Source organism: Photinus pyralis, unplaced genomic scaffold, assembly GCF_008802855.1.
Source record: "Photinus pyralis isolate 1611_PpyrPB1 unplaced genomic scaffold, Ppyr1.3 Ppyr1.4_LG5, whole genome shotgun sequence".
NCBI lineage: Eukaryota > Metazoa > Arthropoda > Insecta > Coleoptera > Lampyridae > Photinus > Photinus pyralis.
The window spans coordinates 18,566,100-18,590,067 of NW_022170596.1; the positions used below are offsets into that span (position 1 = coordinate 18,566,100).

Sequence of the window (23,968 nt, forward strand, 5' to 3'; positions counted from 1 at the left end):
TAACACAAACTGAAATGAAATTTTATTAACAATATTTCTTTAATAAATATCTAAATAATTACAGATATTTACACTGAAAGGTATTTTTATACATCTTACACCTAATATGTACAAAACAATTAACATAACTACGTATTCCTAATATAGAAAACAATCACAGATATATTTAATTAAATACACAATGGCTTTAGATTTCTTTATCATGACCACTTACAAATACACTAAAAATTAAAACTGGGCGAAATCTGCAAGTAAAATTAAACAATTTTCGTACATGAAAATAATCCATCATCCCATTAAAATTAAAACTGAGTCTATGATCATAAAAAATGGTTGCACTACAATAAAAAGTGTCCTTATAGAAGAATATATCCCTCCGTAAGGTTACCCCACATTGCACCTTGAATGTACTGTAAGTAGTAAGAAATTTGAAAGCACATTGTTCACATTTTAATTAATTTGTATTCATAAGATCTGAAGAAACAGCACTTGGGTCTAAGTCGGGCCCTCCGGGTGGTACTGAAATCCTCTTCTCGGCCGACCTGAAATAATAATTGTTTGGTAGAAAATGGTATGCAATTATTAGACAGCTCACCTCTGCCTCTTCTTGGCACCGTCCGCGACAACGAAGAAGGAATATACGTATGCATGGCGTCATACGAATATGGAACACCTATTACAAGATTTTATTAGAACTACTCCATACAGTAGGTTTAGGCAATTTTTTTTAAACATCTTAATACAGGGTGTTTTTTGGGAGCTTTAGTTAAACGTTTCTGGGAAAGTAAAATAGGTAGGTTTTTGAAAATTTGTACTTAGGAGTTACTCTGAAGGCCAAATCGATGTAATTTTCAAAATGGCCCCACTTTCGGAAACACTGGAAGTAGATAGTAACTTCGTTATTTTAAATGGCAACCCCTATTTTTTATTGCATTTTTGGATTCTACGTGAAATTTCGGTTCTTTTGATATCCACATGTCGATATCTGCGATTTATCGTTTTTAAGTTATTTTGACTTTAAGAAAAAAAATGGCGGATGCAGATGGTACCTTGATAATTGATTACTTGAAAACGGTTGTAGTCATGGCAACCTATTTTTATCAGTGCATAGAGAATGAATAGGGATTTCTTTTAGTGTACTTAAAAAAAAGTTAAGTTGCGTACGACCGCCCCTATGGAGATCCAAATTTAAGAAACTTCAAAGTCTATAAACTCAGTTTTTTTTTAATGAAATGACCATGTTTTTACTATTGCATGAGGTAGAGAATCGAAATTGGCATATTTTGATATTACATGTTCCTGTAGCTATCTTTAACAGTTTCTGACTTATTCCCATTTTATTAAATTGACACTATTTTTTTTGGATTTTGTTTTTAGTAGTCGGCCATGATTTTATAACAATCGAATTTTAAACAAATCTAGTGACACTAATCCGACTTTGAAGTTTCTTAAATTTGGATCTCCATAGATGTGGTTGTACGCAATTTAACTTTTTTTAAGTACACTAAAAGAAAGCCCTTATTCATTCTCTATGTACTGATGAAAATGGGTTGCCATGACTATAACCGTTTTCAAGTAATCAATTATCAAGGTACCAGTGGCTGGTGTTCGGGAAAAGGGGTATAAGTCCAATTTTGGGTAAAATGAGATAAGTGTGTCATATACTTCAAAATGTAGAATTCTTTGCATGAGAAAACGGGTATAAGTCTAGCTTAATCCTATCCAAGGAATTTATATAGTGTTGAGGGGTATAAGTCGATTTGCAAAGGATTCTTGTGTGTAAAGTGATGTAAGTGCACTTATGTCTATACATTGAGCCCACAATGTTTGTGAAAAGTGGTATAAGACGACTTATTACCATATACGCTATAATGTTGTTTTGTGAAAAAGGTGATATGTAGACATGTAGGTACCTATTTTTCCCACTATCGCACTTAAATAATAAAACCATTTTTATGTCCTTTGGATGTATGGAGGAACATAAAATGGCTCAGATATTCTAGGAATCCTGGTTTGGTAGACAAGACAAAATTAGATAGGGAGGAACCATTTCGATGTATGTTTTTAAGAAAAACTAACCCAATTGCTGATTCCGATTGAGAAAACGAGAATTATGATGGCGAAAATTAATGCTAATATTAGTGTAAAAGGGTACTTGTTGAGTTTAAAAAAAATTTTTTTTGAGAAAAAGGGAACAATTTGATTTTTTTTATTATGTAATCATTTTATACATGTAAATTTATGTTTTATGTAAACTAGAGTGTCAATAAAAGCGTTTAATAAAAAAAATTAGATCTCAAACTTATTTAAAACAACAAAACATAATTATTACTCTCAGGGCCGCCGAGAGCCGATTCGGGCCCCGGGACTGTTCAGCACTTCGGGCCCTACTAACCTTTCAAAAAATGTTTGATACACCAAATAATATTTATATGTAAAATATGTCGTAACGTAACTTGTAAAGTGATACTTATTTGATGACGATGACCTAATGACTCAAACTCAAATAAAACAACGAATTCGCAAAATTAAAGTAAAGGTATTTTAATGTAGGAGACGGCGACTAAATTAATTCATATCTTAACTAGAACTGAGTCATGAAGATCATGTTTCCAAGCATTGCATTCAAGTTCAAGTTCACTTGCACTTTTTGCTGTGAATAACATTTTTGGCCAGTATCAGTCTTTGTAGGTATAAAAAGTTAAAAACAACTCGAAAAAGTGTTACGAGCCAGAAAAAGCAGATATTAAGCTTAAGCCCTAATAAAAGCACTAAATTCCAAAAAAAGCATAAAAAACTGTATTACACCTATTTTTGTTCAGATTCGTTCTTAATTGTTATAATTTTTTCGTGCTATCATCCATCATAAAAAATATCCTAATGGCTAGAAATAATCTACCCCGAAGTCAAGCGAATCATCTCGCATTTGGCCTTTGGAGCAATATACAAATGTTCTCGAAATGAAAGTTTGATAACATCTGGTTATAAAATTAAAATGTACTTATGTAAAAATAGAAATGCAACATCCGACGTGCTGATTTATTTTTGCAGATTCACTTCGTGATTACCTAGGTGGGCACGTGCCCTTTAAGCACCAGCCACTCCGAATAACAAAATATGCAACTTGTGAAAACGCGTCGTGCGGCGCGTCTGGGTCCATCCGGGCCCCTAGACCGACCGGGCCCCGGGAATTAGTCCCGTCTGCCCCCCCCTCTTGTCGGGCCTGATTACTCTTACGAAACTTTAAACCCGTTTTTCTCGAATATGACATTTTCGTCTTATCCCCCTTCTCCCGAACACCAGCCATCTACATCCGCCATTTTTTTCATAAAGTCAAAATAACTTTAAAAACCATAAATGGCAGATATCGACATGTGGGTATCAAAAGAACTGAAATTTCACGTAGAATCCAAAAATGCAATAAAAAAAACGGGTTGCCATTTGGAAGTGCAGCCATTTTGAAAATATTTTACATCGATTCGGCCTGCAGAGTAACTCCTAAGTACAAATTTTCAAAAACCTACCCATTTTACTTTCCCAGAAACGTTTAACTAAAGCTCCCAAAAAAAACACCATTAATCAACAATACTCATTAGCAGTAATATTTACCTGATACATAGTTTCTGTGGGACGAAGCATTATTACTAGCCGTGGTTTCATAATTGTAACGGAAACCTTAAAACACAAATGGTTTTGATTAGAATTTTTAAACTAATTTTCTCTTCAATTAATAATTAATAACATAAACTTCTTTTCCATAATTACGAAAGCCAGACGATTCCGGTGAGAGAATTGTTAATTTCTTCTAGTATATTATATCAAAATTAAAATGCAAAATAAAAGTTATTTATCGATAATTAAATTACTATTCATAAATTAAATAAATTTTTTGTTCGATAACTGCGATAGAATCTTGCATCCTGTTCTGTCGGTTTCTTCAGAGTGATGATTCATAAGTGGAAATAACATGCAGTAAAATTTGAAATACACTTGGATTTGTACAAATGGAATGCAATGCACGGTTAATGTAAAAAAAATCTCTGTAAGCTTGAAATTACGTTTAAACATTCATAAACATCAATAAATAAAACAAATAAATATCACAGGCTAAAATGATAATACTGTTACTGATTATATCAGGCTTCTATCGAAAATGCTTTAAAAAATGAATTTCTTGTCTGACAGGAATTGTTGAAAAAATTCTTTCGTTTTCGCGTGCTGCTTCTTTTTTTCTTTCTTTTGTTTCTTCGCATTCTTCATGATTATCTGATGCTCCTCTTCTTTTTTAATCGTAGCGCAGTCTTGACTTAAATTGGGGTAAGTGGTAACATTATTGAAAGGTACAATAAACGGAGGGAAAGAGTAGTAAGGGGCGCAAGGTACGTTAATAAACGGCAAAGGCACATTATTCATATGGTAATTAATGGTTGGGTTGTTGTAAGTGTGATTGTTAATATTGAATTGGTCTGTGATAATAGGAGTGGGTTCGGAGGAATTTTTGTTATATACTAGGGGTATGGGAGGCATTTCTTTACGTTCAGCGGCCGTTTTAAAGGATCTATTATTTTTGGCGCAATTTTGAGTTAAGGCTTCGATTTCCGCAATGCTAATCATAGGAGTGGCGGGGTAACTGATTTCCTCCTTGAAGGGAACAGGTTCGTTCACTTTCGGAAGTAACCTGCGCTTCTTAAGAGGTAGCGTAATTTCGGTTTCGCAATTCTTATCATCGAATAATTTCTCAAGTTCATCTTTACTTAATAGTTCCTCTAAATCGTCCTTATAATTAATGTAAGAATCTGCAACGGGATTGGATACAGGACTTTTCGTCGGCAGAGTCGCATCTGGAGTGGAGTAAAAGTTGGAGTTATTGGAAAGTAATGTGATTTCTTTATGAATGGTAATATCTGGTTCAACTGTATTATCTAAATTATCGATCAAACATTGTTGAACAATTTGGTCTGTGTTTTGAAGCAATTTAGGCGATCTCGAAAACTCCGATTCTGGAGTATCAAGTTCAGTTAGTGCATTTACAGTAGACGAAACGCTTAAATTTAGAATTCCAGAATTACTGGAATCGTTAAATTGATTTTGTTGCTGACTATTAAAATTCTGCTTCCGTTCCATGGAATTGTTACGTTGAAGACCATGTACTACAGATAAAACAATACTTGTAATTATATTGAAACGACACATGGAAACATTTACATAGTTCACGCGGACAAACCTAAAAAGAATACACTCGCCAACGAATGTTTGCGAAGTTAACTATTATTTCTAGGTTTGCTTTTACCTTGGAGTTCCGTACGGTAATTCGAGTTCGCAGAAAATTTTGTTTTCAACCAATTGTGTGAGTTCGGTTTGCATGGGGTGCCAATAATAATTTTAGTACCTAAATGCATTCTATGACTTACAGAAAAAATGATTCAATTTGATTTATTTACGAAAATTGTTAAACTGGCAGATAATGATACTATTTTAAAAACAAGCATTTGTGCATTTCAAACAGTAACATTTTGAGTAAAGTATCACGAAACATACAACTTGCCCATTTGCCAGTTCAAATCTTCACAAAATTGGAGAGAAATTTTAAACAAGTGCGTGGAATGTATTGGTGCTTTTGTTTTACTTCTTGGGGAAATTGATTCGTGCGTTGTTACTTTGTTGAATAAAGCACTAGAATGTACATGCATTTTTGCGAATTGTTTTTGATCTGTATAAGGAAGCACGAACCCTCAAGAAAAAATACACCAGTGGCGTATCAAAGTTGCATTTTTTTAAATGGAACACCCCACATTTTATTACTGATTTGGAGAGTACTTGAAAAGTACTTATTTTTGTATGTAACATGTTATACCCCTAACTTTAACAGTTTCGCTGTTATAACCTTTTTTCTTCAAAATTTGAGTCTTTCGGAATTTTTTTTGAGAGATACTAAATCGCGCAGGCGGCTAATTTTTGATCTGAGGCGCAGGTTAAAACCTCTTCCACAATCACTAAATTTTTTTAGGTACTTTATCGAAAAAATGACATTTTTGATTGATCTTCGCTAAATGTCATATTTTTTAAAAATTTCAAATGACACTCCCCTAACCAAATTATACCTCTGGGTAGTCAAAACTACAAATTTTCCACTGATATAAACAAAACCACACATTCCATAAGAACATTTCAGTGAAATGGCCTTATAACCCGATCCGCCATCATAATTTTTCGTTAACCTCATCTAACAAGTTTATTGGATTACTCATGTCATGTATTAAACAAAAGTTAAAACCTGACAGCTTTATGTAAAGTGTTTTATCGTGCACCATATTTCCATTGTCTAGACCAGTTAATTTGGAATTAATTTGACTTATCTGTAAGTACTTTCTTTCTTATGCCTTTCTTGAAATCTCTTGAATTGTTTGATTTTTTTATTTGTCCGTTTTGTACCCATTTGAATCCCTATAATATAATGGCCGTGGCGATGGTGGCTATGCGAGACAATAAATGAATGAATTTGGTTTCAATCACAATCGGTAATGGAATTATTGCCATAAGAAATACATTGGTAAACTTTGAGGCTAAAATGCAAAGTTAATTTTCAAATGAAATATTAAGTGTTTAGTATCACTTGTTTTGTAACTTTTTTTTCAATCGAATGACATTAAAATCCAATATGGCGTCCATAAGAAATAAGAAAGTTGATGTGATTTACTCAAAATTCACGATGATAAAAATTTTATTTTAGCACCATCAGAAAGCTGAGAAAAAATTACTTTAAAAACTTGTTAAAACTATTTTTTGATATCTCAGAAAATAAATAAACGTCAGTGCAGTTTAAAAAATTATATTTTTGGTTTTTTCGTTTGTACCGGGTGACCCAATAAGACTGTTCCTCGGCCATATCTCGGGAGCCATTCGTCGTATGACTTAATGGTAAAAAAAATTATTGGGTAAATCGGTTATGAAGAATCGCTGGAAAATATTTTCAAGTTCTAAAAATGACCGCCAGAGGGCGTAACTGCCATCTGAAATTTTAAAATTGCATTTTCTTTAAATTTCGCATAATAAACTAAATATTCTTTTTAATATATAATATATTTTAATAAATAAATAAATAAACTTCTTAACCGTTTGACCCTAGGGTTTGACCGATTGTAACAAAATTGGTATCGTTGAAAAGAGCATTCTTTGGGCAACAAGAATCAACCAAAATATAGTTAATTTAGTTGAATTCTCCGCTAGGGGGCTAGTTTTGACACGATTCAACTAAATTAACTATATATATTGGTTGATTCTCATTGCCCAAGGAATGCTCTTTTCAACGATACCAAATTTGTTACAATCGGTCAAACGGTTAAGAAGTTAATTCAGGTTATCGCAAAAACAATAGAACACCCCACGCCATCTTTGTTTTTGAAAAAACTGAGTTTTTGTTTTTACGAAAATGATGATAAACTGGTTCTCTTTAAAAATGTGAAAAAAGAATGTTTAGTTTATCATCCGAAATTTAAAGAAAATGCAATTTTAAAATTTAAGATGGCAGTTACGCTCTCTGTTGGTCATTTTTAGAACTTGCAAATATTTGCCAGCGATTCTTCATAACCGATTTACCCAATAATTTTTTTTACCCCTAAGTCATATGAAGAACGGTTCTCGAAATATGGCCGAGGAACAGTCTTATTGGGTCACCCGGTACAGTTGCAAGTAAAGGGAACCTTATCTACATAAAATTCCGCAATTCCTTGCCCATTTAAGTGACTTTGTATGGTTTACAAGATCCCCATACTAAATATTGGACAAACTCACTCTGTATGTAAAAGGGAACAAGAAATAAACAATAACAACTATTTGCAAACAATATCTTTAAGCAATGAAATGAAAGTTACCGAATGTTAAAAAGTACCCCATGTGAGAAGGAAGATAGAATAAATATTGTTATGTAAACCTTGTATTTTGTTTATTTTATTGTTCAGTGACATTGTTAAAAAATTAGAGACATCTGGAAGTAATTTATTGTGTTTTATTTTAAAAGTTTATCTCTGGTCTTGCGATAAGAAGTTCCTTATCGCCGCGTACAAGCTAATTAAGTTGAAGATAAGCGAGAAGTAAGCACAGACGTGAGTTGATCGACGACGCGCAGTAATTTGATAAAGAGAACGGAGCGGAAGGGTGAAGCGGACCTTAAACGGGCTTTTTGTTGTTTGGCGGTCAGTCTTAATGTTTTTTCTTGTAAAAGACAGTCAGTCTTGGTGGTTGCTATAATTCAAGTTCAGCTCAATCGTCGTTTATGTTACGGAGAAGTAGTTTGAGTTTGTGTCTATCGTGTGTTTATCGCTTAAGTGAAGCCTTTTTATAAGGTTTTCAAATACCTGTGAACAATTTGCAATTGCAAAATGGGCCAGTTGTATCGTTTCCCCTACCTTATTTACACTCAAAAACCGTTACTTATCAATGGTAAAAGTGGACCCATTGTTTTTAAAATAGTATTATTATCTACCAGTCTAAGTGAAATGATGCGCCAAATTGGTTATTTGAAATTTCAAATATACATTTAATAATGACACCAATGTTTGTATGTACATACCTGATGTGTAGCCATTCACTGCCGGAGTATACCCAGAAGGTATACCTTCCACTGTCGAATTTAAATTATTATGTATAAGATTTGAAACTGAGTGTCTAATTTCCGGAGGAGAAATAACTGTGCCGTTCACTTGTTTATAATCCACACGTTTGATTGTGTATTTGTTATCGGTATTATTAGAATTATACAGTTTACTTCGCAGCTTTAGCACTTCTTCTTTTTCTTTCAACTCGTGCATAGACTCGATTCGTATCGGTACTTGTGGTTGAAGAAACACCAACTTTGTATCGTCCTTTGAAATTTTATACCGGGCTAACGAATCTTTGGCCTCTGACAGAATGTCATTTTCGATCAGGGGCAGTCCGTCGAAACGTACCTTCTTGGGTACATGCGGTTTAATCTCCTTTTCGTCAACTTCACCTAGCTTTTTCTTTCTATCGGTAGGCACCGTAATGATCGTCTTGTGCGGCTCTGTCCGGATAACCTCCCCGTTCTTTCTGGAGCTTAAGTAGCGGTCCAAGTGGATTTGATAGTCCCGCGTGTTGATTTGTTCGAAAGGGGGGGACGTTGGCGAGTTTTCCGGAAAAGGACGACAAGGCGAGATTGCGCATCCTAAACTGTCATTGGAATTTGAGTGCTCTGCGGAATTTACCAAGATACGCATGGGTTCGATCGGGCCCGAGCAGGCATTTTCCACTAGTTCCGATTGCAACTGTTCAAATTTCGAAAATAAAGCTAAAGGGGCACTAAGTTTTTCACTTGACGTGAAGATTATTTTATCAATAACCTGTTTAGGCTCCAGATTTGCGTGAAAATCACTTTTACTACCACCTGTCCGTGTATCATCAATCAGATCGTCGCAATTAGCACTAGGTCCTTTGGTAGCGTCATCAACACAAGTTTGAGGAGTAGATTTAAACAAAGACGAATCAAGCGATTGTTCCTCAGTAGAAACTATATCGGCCAAAATGTCCCCAGACGAATCTTCACAGACCGCATTTAAATTGATATCCGAAATATTAATAGACTCGGGCAGTTCTAAATTCTGATCGAGTTCCACCTGTAATTCCTCCAAATTTTCGGGAGATTCGTAATTTTCGTAACTTTGGCTCTCCTCGTGTCTTTTATTCTCATTGTCTTCTGCAGCCGCGTCTTCGTACGAAGAACTCTCTGCAATTAGAGGAAGGTTTTCAAAACCGTCGTAACAGATCGAATCAATTCGCATGATGTCGGGTACGTAAACGTTTTTCGCACCAGTAACAACATCATCGCTTGTTCGATCGGATTTAGGGGGCGTAATTAAACCGTGCATTAAATTATAGCCGCCATTCGGAAGACACTTTTCGGCGTTTTGGGTGCAATCGAGATTGTCGGTGCATTCCTGCTCGGTATCTGAACTGGGACCTATATCGGCGGGCTCATTCTCTTCGGATTTGTCGTTAATATCAGTTTCGGCTTCGGTCTGAATTTCCGCAACACTATCACTTGAAATGTGAGATTCACTTTCTTTTGTTTCCACGGCCTCACTTTCCTTCTCGGCATTTTCCGTTTTATCTTCCACTGTCGAAGGCATGGATAACTCTAAAAACTCATTAGTAATCGTATCGGCGGACGTACAAGTCTCTTCCATTCGTTGCGCTTTGTCCAATTCATTTTCATCGAAATTTGTTTCGGCGCTTTGGAATTGATCGTCCGACGCTGGCGAACGTTCTGTTTCGATAGAATACGGTGGAGATTCCAGTGTTGAAATCGTTTTATTTGGAATGGCGATTAAATCCAAGAATGACAAGCCCGGACTCGGCAATGGTAAGTCCGGTGGTTTTTTCCTGGTGCACTTTTCTTCACTGGGTGATACCTACACACAAGTAATGTGGTCAAATTTTTAAAAAGATTATTCTTATAAACATGACTGCTCACCGTGACTTCACAATCCGAATCGTCATCTAGGCAAATGATACTGTTGGAAGCTTCCGTCTTAATGTTGTCATCATCAACGAGTATTACTGCATCCGAGTCTTGAAGCTAGTTATACAACAATATAGCATTATGAATTCGTCTAAAAATGTTTACAAGAGATTTTTACATAAAGTAAGCAAATTAGGGACCGGACTTATATGCATGAAAACACGTCAAAAGTGCACATATACAGGGTGTTTTTTTGGGAGCTTTAGTTAAACGTTTCTGGGAAAGTAAAATACGTAGGTTTTTGAAAATTTGTACTTAGTAGTTACTCTGAAGGCCAAATCGATGTAAAATATTTTCAAAATGCCCGCACTTTCGGAAAAAACGAAGTAGATAGTAACTTCGTTATTTTAAACATCAACCACCAGTTTTTTTAATTAGATTTTTGGATTCTACGTGAAATTTCAGTTCTTTTGATACCCATATATTGATATCTGCCATTTATCGTGTTTAAATCATGTTGACTTTAAGAAAAAAATGGCGGATACAGATGGTACCTTGATGATTGATTAGTTGAAAACGGTTGCAGTCCTGGCGACCTATTTTTATCAGTGCATAGAGAATGCTTTCTTTTAGCGCACTTAAAAAAAAGTTAAGTTGTGTACGACCGCCCCTATGGAGATCTAAATTTATGAAACTTCAAAGATTCAGTCTTTTTAAATGGAATGACCATTTTATTACTATTGCATGAGATAATAGTAGGAGAGCTGGTAGACATTTTTGGGTAAGTATTTGAGGCACGCTGAAAACTTGTCCACCACTTCTTCAATAACACCCAAACACAGAAATGCAGACCTGGCAGAGGAGAAGCGGGGCTAACACCTTACCAGGCGCCTTCAAAATTTGAAAAAAGAATGTATGCCCAGTCGAGTATCTGAATGCGTAATAAGTAGTGGATGATCTACACATTATTAGTGTCGTCTGAATTAATTGTAATTGTATCATTTTGAAATTTTCATAGTTTCTTATGCCGAAATAAATACAATTCTCCTGAAACTTTCGTCAAAAGTGATCAAAGTACACTAGGTGCTCATGTATTTATTGCGGCCAGTATACACTTCAAATCAGGAATCCCTTGGCCCTGCGTCATTAATTTGTCAATCAATTTCAGATAAGTTTTTTAATCGATTTCGCATACTTGATAGTTATTGCAGCGTTTTAGCGTATGTGTGCATATGTCTGAAATTGATTCACAAATCAATGACATTATTTTTTTCAAACTTTGAAGGCCCCTGGCAAAGTGTTAGCCCCGCCACTCTTCACCCAGGTCTGCATTTCTGTGTTTGGGTATTATTGGAGAAGTGGTGGACAAGTTTTCAGCGTGCCTCAAATACCTACCCAAAAATGTCTACCAGCTCTCGGACTATAAAGAATCAAATGGGCAATATTTTGATAATACATGTTCCTATAGCTATCTTTAACAGTTTCTGACTTATTCACATTGCATTGAATTGACACTATTTTTTCGGATTTCTTTTTATAGTTAAGTGGCCAAACCGCAAAACGACTTTGTTTATTCTTCTAACGGCATTTTATTTTTATTCTTATTCTTATTCTAACGGCATTTTATGAGCCATTTTGGCCACATGGTTTTTTAGATGTAAAAAAATTGTGCTGAATCCAATCTGGATGTTGCCAGGCCGAATTTGCACTAGTTCACAAAACAGCACGATGGCGCCACTATCTATTGTTGTGGACTATTTAGTAAAATTGTTTTCCGTAATTTATTTTATTACTTATATACGTAAGAGGAAAATATATCCTGTGGTGATATAGGGTGTCCCAAAAAAGCTGTGTATTAATTAAATTAGTGTTTTACATTTTCCTCGCCAAATTTTATTTGTTATTAAATTTTGTGCTTTTTAATAACCGTTGGTAAGTATTTTGGTTTTTTCCAACTATCAGAATGAAAATTTATAATAAGTACCTACAATTAGGTACTAATATAAATGTCAAGTATATCCAAAATTCACGTGTTTTCTATTCTTAGGGGTTTTTGTTTGTATGTCATACTTTTATTTATTTATTTACTATTTAATTCCAACAGCAACAATGCAAACATACACATAATATAAAGTATATACATTTTGGTACCAAATATAGATATTAAGGTTTGGATTTAGAGAGTATAGGCAACTGGTGATGCACATGTAATTCAATGGGGCGTGCATTGCCTCTGAACTTCATTCACCATTCCATAAGCAAGGGGTGTATATGATCGGAAAAATATGCATTAGGTAGATAGATGTACAGAGCATAGTTTCCATACAATATAAACTGATATTTTGTCCATTAATATATGTTTAAAAAATCCAGAAAACATGCGTCAAAAGAGTTCATAGTTTAGGAATTAATTGCAAAAATTAGGGAGCATTTTAAGCAATACGGGTGTATGGGATCGGTAGCGTGAATACTTATCTATATTTTGGCAATTCATGTGAAGCTCAAAAGTTTTCATAAAAAAAGTGGTGAATGAAGTTCTGAAAAATGGGCATGTAAACTGGAGAAATGGAAATAAACTACGCAGCTGTGACTAATATCGCGGTCAACAGTGTAGCTTCTTTCTCACAGAGGGTGCCACCAAGAGTTTATTGAAGTCAGTAAAAAATACGATAAATAAAGATATGAAATAGGTAAGCGCTTTTACCTTGCGATGGAGTTGTTCTTACTTTTTAACTAGGCTAGTACTAGTACTGTGTAATGGGGATAATAAAAGACCAAAAATTTACGAGCAAAAAAAAACTAGCAGGCTATGTAAGTTGCCTATGCTAAATCATTTAGCGATTCTCTTTCAAGGTTGAACAGAGCGTGCGTGTAATAGAATTTGCTGACAGTAAGAAAAAGATCGTTCACTGGTATATTTTTATTTTGTCAACTACTTGCTTCGAAATTTATTTGGTTTCTCTTTCCTATTCATTGCAAAAGGTACCTCCTCTACCTATCGTTTTATGAAATAAATAATAGAAATGGGGATAGGTAACATGTAACATTCCTTTACAACAAATATCAAAATTTTACGTAATTTTTAGAACAAAGGGCTGTTGTATATTGTTGTTGATGTCTGGCAAGATGCGACCTTGTGTGGGTGTTTATTTGTAATGCGATTTATTTGACCGTCTTCCCTATTCTTTATCTTTGCTGATTGCAGATTAAAATACTGTAATTTATAATCCATACCTTGTTGCAAATTAAATTTTTTGAACTTCAATAGTTCCATTGAATAAAGCTCTTTATTCAATGATAGTACCTATTACATATTAGTATTAGTTTAGTCAGTTTAGTGTAATGTGTAATAATTGACCTATACAGGGTGATTCAAATTCAAAGGCCACCATGGGGATCTCGGGAACTGTAAGAGATAGGTAGAGGTAGTTTACATTTGACAAAGTTACCCTTGATGGTAACATCATCTATTTTTAATAAGAAATAACGTTAATTCGTAAAAACGCAAGAAACTACTTACGTACGTTACTTAAGACAAAGGCAAAAAAGATATTTTACAAGCATTAAAAAAATTGATGTGTACATTTTTGAAATCAGAAAAAAATTCTCTATCAAATGACACAAAAAGTAAAAATTACTTCCATAAGAAACAAAGTTGATGATAGTTAACCGGAGACGAAACGTCAAACTTCAAATTTAAAAGTAGCATCTTGTAGAGGGAAAAAAGTGGCCATAATAATGTGTCATTTATTATTAAATATCTTTGTAAACAACTATTAACTTCAGTAAAAAACAAAAACGATTTTCAAAATCTCGTTTTTTCCGGATATCTCCGAAAGTAGTCAGAATTTTCAGTTTCAAAACTGTTTTTGTTAAGCATCAAAATACACAACTTTGCCAAATTTACCACCTACCTATCTCTTACAGTTCCCGAGATACCCATGGTGCAGTGCCGGATTTAGGGTTTCTGCCGCTGTGGGCAAACATTTTTTGCCGCCCTTGACATATCACTATATCACCATTATTACAAGGTGGGAAAAGTAAGGCATTCATTGGCTATATTTGCAATGCAATGAATGTACTAACAGATTTTATTTTTGCTTCATTTCATTTACCGATTCACAGTTTACCTAAAAAATTTGAACGCATTTTAATTTTTCTGTTTTCCTCCAAATTTGCCGCCCTTACAATTTTGCCGCTGTGGGCAATTGCCCACGTTTGCCCCTTATATAAATACGGCACTGCCATGGTGGCCTTCGAATTTGAATCAGCCTGTATATTACTAATTTACAAAAGACCATCCCTCGAATGTAAGACATGGGGAACAAATGTATATTGAGGTATAAACGGCTAAAAAATTTTAAAAAAATCGGTATACCGTATGTCCCCGGATTGACTTTACAAGAAGAAAAACTTTTACTTTACTTTTTGACAAAAATGCATTCTCCATAAAAGCTTTTGGTTGTTCTAATTCGAACTTTCCCTACCGTTTCAGAGAAAAATACAAAAAAAAACGAGAATTTGGTTAAACTTTTTCCAAGTCCTAAAAGTCAAAACGCGTCTCTACTGTAATAACATTTCGTTAGTTACAAAGTCTTCGTTACCTGTTATTTGAATAGGCACTAGGATCGTTATAAGTATAACAAACACACTTCGTAATGACATTGAATAAAAACCTCTTTATTCAATGGTAACAATGAAAAAGAATTGAATTTCCAAAGGTGTTTTCTTTGAAATGTCGGCGTTTTACCGTTAAGTGAAGGAATCAAGAGTTTTACTGAGGGCCCTTCCAAACAAAAAGCCCCTGTCGCCACTTGTGAACCAATTTTACGATCTTAATTTTGAAAGTCCCCCATGCCAATAATTACGCGATTTTTACTTCATACGTTACGTTACAAGCGATTCATTATTCTCCTCAAGTTATGTGTGGTAGAGCGCTAATTATAATTTTGTTAACCTAGCAGTCTGTAAGGAGCCGTGAACGACCTTGCGTTTGTGTTTTGTATTTTCTTGTCGTGTGGTTATGCAAATCAAATTGCATTTTTTTTAAAGCTCCCTCTGTGTTGTTTGGGGCCCACTTAAAGAGAGTATAATGATTTAAATATTTGTATAGAAAACTGCTGTAGTTACGCTATTCATTATTAGGTACCAGCACATTCTAACGAAAAAAACTTTGTCCTTTACTATGGGTACTTCTCTTTTCAGGCAATCCCAGCCTTAAGAAATTAATGTCAATACAAGTGAATTTGATATAATTATAAATCTTAATAGTTGGTTATACAAATTGTCAGCAACTACATAATTAATAAAGATTGAACATAACCAAGTTTTATATTGGAGAAAACGTTAATATAAATCATATCAATAATTATAAATCTTAATCGTTAATTGTTTTACAATATTACAGCAACTAATTAATTAATAAGGAGTGAACGTAAGCGAGTTTTATATTGGGGAAAACGTGAAAATAAATCAATGCTATGAGAAAACTTATTAAAAACTGAAGACATCTTAGTTACTGGTGATTGATGATGGTGAAAACAGCCTGGAGTTTTGTAATAAAAGCATAAGCTATATCTAAAATTAGGCCTAGGTACAAGAAAAATAAGCTTAGAGGTGGTAGTAATATCGTTCAATCATATTATTTAAAAGTTTATATAAGTATTCAAAAATTTGAATTGATTGCCATTTATTAAGCGGCAGAGCAAAGCGATGCAAGCTTTATAGGGGACTCGATGTTGTCCGTCTGTCCGTGAACATAATAACTGTCAAACGCTTGGACCGATTTGGTTCAAACTTTGCACAGTTGATCTATATGCCACAAGTAACAAGCCTATTGAAAATGGGTCAAATCCAATGACTCCATGGGGTCACACCGAGGTGCTCTGCCGCTTTTTTAAACGCCTTTATGGGTTTATTAGATATGGACCCTCTAGTGACCCTTCAAACTGATTCAGCGACCAAGGACGACTTACAAAAGTGTGTAATATGTCATGGTAAAAAAACAAAGGACCCTTTGACAAAAAGTAGATGTCAAGAAAGGGGTTTTATGTTGTTGATATCTGCTGCAAATGAAATAAAATCTTTGAATGACATCAAATGTGCGGAAAAAATTGAATGTATTCTCTCAGGTCAGACTAAAGAAAATTTAGTATACCATCGATCGTCCTACCAAGAGTTCACTAATAAAAGCAAAATTGTCACACTTAAATCGAAAACAGAAAAGGGATGTAAAATTTTCACTCAAAAAAATGAGTCACATATGGTGTTATGGTCAACAAGGTGTAAAAACAGATAAAATTTTGTGTATTATTTGCAGTGCTGTGGAGTATCAATATCTAAGTCATATAGCTGTTTTTTTAGTCTGCTGGAAATGTGAGTAGTATTCTTAAAGCTTCAACGTTCGCAATTATTGAGAAAATTCAGAATTTCTCTCAGTATTATTAGGACTTAAGGCGTAGAGTTGCATCTTCTCATGATGCTGTTGCCGGGGATATTGTACCCAATATACAAGTTTTGCAAGTTTCTGTGCCTCCTGTATGTTTTTTAACACCTCAATCCGAAAAACTATGTAGGTAAAATGTGCCTGGCATAAAAATTTATATATTTGGCCGCCATTTTGAAATTAGCTAAAAATCAGCTTGGCAACATCCGAATTCGGGCTCAGCAGACATTTTTACCCTTATGAACGCACGTTTCCAAAATGGCTCATTAAATGCCGTTAGACTTGCGATTTATTAACTATGACCACCCAACTATTAGTAGTCGGCCATGATTTTATAACAATCGACACACAAATCTAGTGACACTAATCCGTCACCTACTGTTATAGGTTAACATAAGTTTTTCAAAAATCGAAAAATGTCTGGCAGTGGTTTCACCTATTTTGGAATTTAATTGTTATTTATGGTGAAATGGACAGAATCGCGGCACATGCTTGCCGTACATTCATTCGAACACTGGAACGAAATTGTATGAATTTTGGAAATATTGTACCCCCAAATGCAAACAAACAAAAAAAAAACAAAAATAAACCGTCGAAGCACAAGTGATACAAAGCTCTACAAGAGAATATTTAAGAAAATGAATTGAATTGCAAATGCAAGATTAGCAAAATAAATTCAATGCAAAATATAAAAAACTTCGTTGAAACATTTTTGGTATGGAATTGTTGTTAGAACAGACATCGCATTACCTCTCTGAATTTCCAGACTTATACGTTGTTTAAGAAATTCAGTTGAACGACTGTCTAGATTTCTCAAAAATTTTCCGTCCTATACCCTTAATAAATGACTTTAATGAATTATTTAGACTAGAATCAATGATATTAAAGAATCCATTCCTTGATTTGTTTAAAATTCGATTGTTATAAAATCATGGCAGACTACTAAAAAGAAAATGCGAAAAAAATGGCATCAATTCCGAGATCAATTAAATGAAATGGGAATAAATCAGAAACTGTTAAAGATAGATATAGGAACATGTAATATCAAAGTATGCCAATTTCGATTCTCTATCTCATGCAATAGTCATTTTTTTTCATAAAGTCAAAATAACCTAAAAACCCTAAATGCCAGGTATCAAAAGAACCGAAATTTCACATAGAATCCAAAAATGCAATAAACAATAGGGGTTGCCATTTAAAATAACGAAGTTACTATCTACTTCCGGTGTTTCCAGAAGTGCGGCCATTTTGAAAATATTTTACATCGATTCGGCCTTCAGAGTAACTCCTAAGTACAAATTTTCAAAAACCTACCTATTTTACTTTCCCAGAAACGTTCAACTAAAGCTCCCAAAAAAAACACCCTGTATACAGGGTGGTGACTTGCGTAACGCACGAGGTAACGCATCATAGGGATTTCAATGTAAAATTCATAACATGCAATTATTGGCTCCCCAAATTATTTTAGAGCAAAAATGTATTAAGGTTTTTTGTAGGAAAAAATTTTTTACGTCAATCAACCGTATTAGTTTTCAATTTTTTGCATAATAAAGACGGAAAACTCGAAAAATGAAACCCTCATCTTTTTCAATAATCTGTGATGCCATGGAATTTTATAATACAAAAACTACGCCAACATCCGTCATGCCATGGAATGTCTGCTATAAAACAAATCAAATTCTATCAAAAAGTATTATATTTAGAAAAGCGAATTCAACATAAACAAAAACAAAATTACTAAAAACGGTTTCCTAATATAACAAATTTACAATAAATGTTCGAATAAGTCACCATTAACTGCAAGACAGTAATAATAAGTCGATCATAAATTCCATGTGGAACTGCTGCTAATTGATAACTTGATATCTTTTTGTTTTAGAAAATTCCATGCCATCGCAGATTATTGAAAAAGATGCGGGTCTTATTTTTCCAATTTTCCGTCTTTATTTATGCAAAAAATTGAAAACTAATACGGTTGATTGGCGTAAAAAAAATTTTTTGTACAAAAAACTTTAATACATTTTTGCTCTAAAATAATTTGGGGAGCCAATAATCGCATGATATGAATTTTACATTGAGATCCCTATGATGCGTTACTCAAGTCACCACCCTGTATATGCACAAAAAATATGGCAAAAAAGCATGAAGATATGCATGAAAAATTAAATAATGCACAAAAAATTATTGAAACTTTTTTAATTCAAACTATTTAAACATAAGCTGTATTAAAACAATTAATGATTAAGTATCCAAGTGGTCCATCTTAAAATTTGTGCGCCTATTGGCTATTACTTAGTACGTGGTTATACACAGAGAAACATCTTTCCGCATCGACATGTGTAATTGGAGCGTACTTCAGTTGAGGTATCAGATGAGGTTCTCATTTTCCCCGGCCAACATTCGTCATCTCATTTGTTGAACTTGAAAATATGCTTGCATTATAAATTAATGCTGAATTGAACACCGCTGACGTTTTATAATTTAACAAACTTGGGCGCCATATTTTTTTATATTTCATTTATTTTTTTATCTTTTTTGTCGTTTTGTTTTTTCTTTTTATTTTTTTCCATTTTTATTGTTTTCTTTTGTTCTGTTTCTTTCTATTTTATAATTTTTATTTTATTTGATTTATTATTTGTTTATCTTTATAATTTATAAATAAAAATATAATTGTTGCAATTAGTACCACTGGAAACTTGTTTTGTAATAAAAATGGTTCAAAAAATTAATAAAATGCTAATCTATCTTATTAATGCACAAGAACCCCATTCATTGCGCCAATGTGATTTGAGATTTTGAGCTGCATACAATATTTACGTAATGCATAAAAGCACGAAATCCGGTCTCTAATTATAACTTACAAGTAGATAGAGGGACACTTATGCCAAATAGTCACATGACACCAGACAGTGGGGTTCTAGCGCACGTGTTCGAGACGCGCTTTTGGGTCTGCGACGTCTGGAGACCTGGGCTAAGTTCAATTCTGTTCTATTTGTCGAGGCAAACAGGTCTGTTTATCAGAAACAGGTTGATTAAGCAGACACGAATCTGTATCTGAAGCAGGGCAGGTAAACAGAAATAGGTCTGTTCACTGAACTCAGATCTGTTCAGTAGAAAGGTCTATTTAATTGACCTCTCTCAGTCAACAAACAACCGAATCAAATTATCTTGAACCTGGCGCATGCGCAGATCTCAAGACGTCCCTACACCAAAAGCGCCTCTCAAACACGTGAAATAGAACCTCACTGGTAGTTTTTGCTTAGTTATCACTTAAAACAAGCGTTAGCTGGCTCGACTGCGTGGCGTGTTGGTATGAGAGGCTGAGAAACACGTAAAAATTGTTTTTCGGGTCATTTTAGCAAAGCTCAAAAACTGTAGGTAATGTGTTTGTAAAAATCTGTTAGCTGCTTGCGTGAGAATGTAGAAAAGATATGAAAAATCGAACCATTTTCGCAAAACTGAAAATTATATATACTGCTGTGTTTATTTCGTCCGGCAGGAGGAAATTTTGGAAATCTTAATTAGGTAAGATGTGTCTCCTTTTTGTGTAATTAACATTCATAATTAAATTATTAATTTGTCGTTGGTCTATGTGACGGCACGGAAATTATTGTCATACGAGACAGCGGTCAAGGTTGTTTTTGTTTACATTTTTATTTTACTTAACGTAGAATTTCTGGGAATTGTTGGGTCTTTATCTGTTATCAATTGTAAATGCTTAATTTAATTGACAGGTGGATGTGATTCATCGCTTTTTCTGTGTAGTTAAAAGAGATGAATTTTTATTTTTCCTAGTATTTTAGTCGCAGTGTCTGATAAGAATTTGTTTAGTAAAATACGTTACCAACCTATACCATGAGATTGGCCAAAGAAGAGACTATCAATATATTAGCGCTTTTTTGAGCCGAATCCAATTTTTTGTTTGCTTTTGCAACAAGCAACCCTAAGTGTACATTCTCATAACAAGCAAAAAAAAAATTGCACGACGATAAAACAATATAAAACAGCGAATGCTAATAAATGACCTATCTAGTTTGTTGAATAAGAAAATAAATATTTATTTTTGCATGGCCAACTACACTTTTATAATTATTAAAATGCGCTTTTCTCGTCTTTCTGTTCGTACTGAAGCTATAAAGCAATCTCTATTTGATCAAGATACAAAGCCTCAAATTTGGACTTTTTGTGGAATTTTGTATTATTTGAAATAACTAAAAAAGGACAAGAGCGCAAACTAAGGTGTTTGGGGCGCAATCCAAGCGCAGAATGTAAATAAATAATTTTTTGGAAAATAAATGAACAGAATAATGTACACACAATGCAATGTAATATAATAAATAACAAATCTACACAACAGCTGAGCAATGAGACTAACAATAATTGAAATATTGAGTCTCAAATTGGAATCAAGAACTGAAAATTTCCCATATGGGAAAAGCAACAACAGTTCCTAACCCGCAATTCCGATTCCAAACTTACCCTACTCCTGCAAGGTACTTGTTTCACGAAGTGTGGCACATCCTCCTCCTCCTCCGACTCACTACCTAGGTAAATAGACAGAGGCGTTTCCTTCTCCTTCTTTTTCTTCGCCATATATTTAAAGTAGTTGTTAATCGGTGATTGTTTGTGATCCGTTAGCATGTCGACGAGATCGATGATAGAGTTAGATAGCGGACGTAGGATTCGCCTTATCTTCTGGTTTGTTTTCAGTACGTCAGAGGTCAGACCGAATTTGCTGTACAGGAGCGCGTCTATTCTAGGATGGTCTTTTTTGTTTGTGATCGCCTTCAGGTTTTGAAATAGCAAGTAGTTTCTACAGAAATTCTCTTTCGATTTATCGTATACGGGCGCCATAACTAAAAAATGTCTGAAAGAGCAGAATTAAACATCAGCAGAAAGTGCGCGAGTTGCATTTACCTATAAATGACCCTCATGATGTCTTTCCACTGCCGCGATTGAAATCTTGGGCGAAGTTTCAGTAGCACGTGACAGATACCTACATTGTCGCCTAATAAGTATATGGGTAAAATATAAACGATTCTTTCCGTAATTTCCATTATTTTCGTACTGTACTCCATGGAATTGGAGATTTTAATATCCGTTGCCATTTCCAATTCCAAGTTGCACAGGATGATAAGCACATTTTGCATGGTTTCGATGTAACTTGATGCTCCCGTCCATATGCTACATTTCGGAAGAAAACTGTGGAAGGTTTTCACGTGGTCCAATATCCTGTCTTTGAGAATCTGCTTTATTCCGCGATTGGTTTCGTATTTTTTTAAAATCCTTTAACAAGAAAATATTATTAGGCGAATAATTGGAACATGTTACATTAAAAGAGCAAGCACAAACATATTTAAACCCTAGACTTCAGCCCTGCATTTTTAAACAGAGGACAATTTTTTTTTGGGTTCCTGACAATGGTGGTATCTCAACTTGAAACACAATAAAATATTTCCGTTGTAGATACATTACTTAAGACACTCACTCAAATAGGTACCAGTTCCTAGATTCGAACCCTGCATCTATCAAGATTATTAGTACAAAGTAACCAAAACCTGAAGAGACTCGTTTGCTTAAGAGATACAGAGTCAGATAAAACAGTTATCGGGTCTAACCTCATTTTTCTAAATGGAACCCCCTGTACATTTTCGTCTAAAAAATTGCATATTAATTTCTTTTTTTTACACTAAAAACAATTGCATCTCCTTTTTAAATCTTTTGAACCTTTTTTTAAATCAATTTTTAACTTTTTTGAATCACTTGAATCTTTTTTGAATATCCTATATATTTTTGAAGAGAACTTAATATTTTTAAATTAAAATATGTAGGGTATTCCATTGAAACATTGAGGTGAGGGCCAATAACTTTTTACCTGACCTGTATATAACTCTCGCCAGGAAAGATTGCCAGTTACGGAACACTTGATCCCGATCTACAATCTCGTTTTTCGTAAGGTACTAGCGACTTCCAGGATAGTATCGTGTCAATGTTGAACGAAAAGACTTTTTGTTCAACATTAGCACGATCCTATTTCAGAAGTCGCTCGCATCTTAATAAAAACAAAGATTGTAAATCGACACAAGGTGTGCTGTGACCGGCAATCTTTCCTGACGAGAGTTATACTTATTCTGAAGATAGATTATTCAACGAACATTATGAAAAAACTTTTGTAATAAACATTTTCCATTACATCCTATACAACTTAAAATTGATTTATAAAGATATAATAATAATGCTGCTCTCTACTTACGCTCATACAATAAAATGCAATGAGCTAAAGAGTAGTCGCGAATTAACAAAGTGGGGTTAAAAAACAATCGCCAAAACAATGATTGCAGTTACCTGTTATATTCTTGAAGTGCATAGTCAAGATTGTCGCATATTTTAGTGGTTCCACTTTCTCCAAATAGTTTTAGTGTCACCTCTCTATGCCAGTCTGTCAGCTCCTCACAACAGGACTTATCGTCCACTAAAAAATAAATATTATCTACCGTTATTGAATGAGAACAAATTTTTACCCTCTATAACACAATCTTCCATTGTCATTTTAACATCGAGACCCCTTTAAACTTAAACGCACTAGGTATTTAAAGAACTTTCATAGTTTATCAACACACAAAAACAATTAAAGAATACCACTTTTACAGTGGACGTCGAAAATTCGCTTCCCGTAACCGGACACTCACGTTAATTGCTAGTTAAATCTACGAGTATAAAAACGAGTCCATCGTCCTCAGATTTAATAAATATTGAAATCTGTAACAATTTGGAGTAAAAACTGCCATTTTCTTTTAGTAACAAAACACAGGTCGAGGACGTAGAGGGGAGAAGAAGCGGAACTACCAACCGGTTAGCAACAAAGCGGAAAATTCTTCGAGCAGTGGTTCATATACAGGGTGGTCAACTCGCACCAGGTAGAATCGAAGATTTGTGAAAATTACGGAGTGGGGTTAAACGCTTGGTGGGTGAACAACAAATAACTATTCCATTTACTTCCATGTTAATTTATGAGTATTAAAAAACGTTTACTAAGTGTGCTCATCAAT

At 34.3% G+C, this 23,968-nt stretch overlaps 1 protein-coding gene across 3 annotated transcripts; it reads right to left on the reverse strand.

Moving 5' to 3' along the window:
• Positions 1-64: 64 nt before the first annotated feature.
• LOC116172044 lies at positions 65-23,769 on the reverse strand. 3 transcript variants are annotated; one of them, XM_031489142.1, is made up of 9 exons: positions 23,441-23,764; positions 23,265-23,391; positions 21,837-22,205; positions 21,399-21,786; positions 10,487-10,591; positions 8,570-10,424; positions 3,610-3,675; positions 596-673; positions 65-542 (listed from the first exon to the last, which is right to left on the reverse strand). In XM_031489142.1, the coding sequence occupies exons 1-9, from the start codon at positions 23,466-23,468 to the stop codon at positions 496-498; spliced, it is 3,063 nt and encodes a 1,020-aa protein (XP_031345002.1). In that variant the 5' UTR covers positions 23,469-23,764; the 3' UTR covers positions 65-495. The 3 variants fall into 3 exon arrangements, with proteins under 3 accessions (XP_031345002.1, XP_031345001.1, XP_031345000.1); XM_031489141.1 differs by lacking the exon at positions 65-542 and having other exon boundaries at positions 3,610-5,150; positions 8,570-9,739; positions 9,875-10,424; positions 23,441-23,769; XM_031489140.1 differs by lacking the exon at positions 65-542 and having other exon boundaries at positions 3,610-5,150; positions 23,441-23,768.
• Between the last annotated feature and the right edge of the window lie 199 nt (positions 23,770-23,968).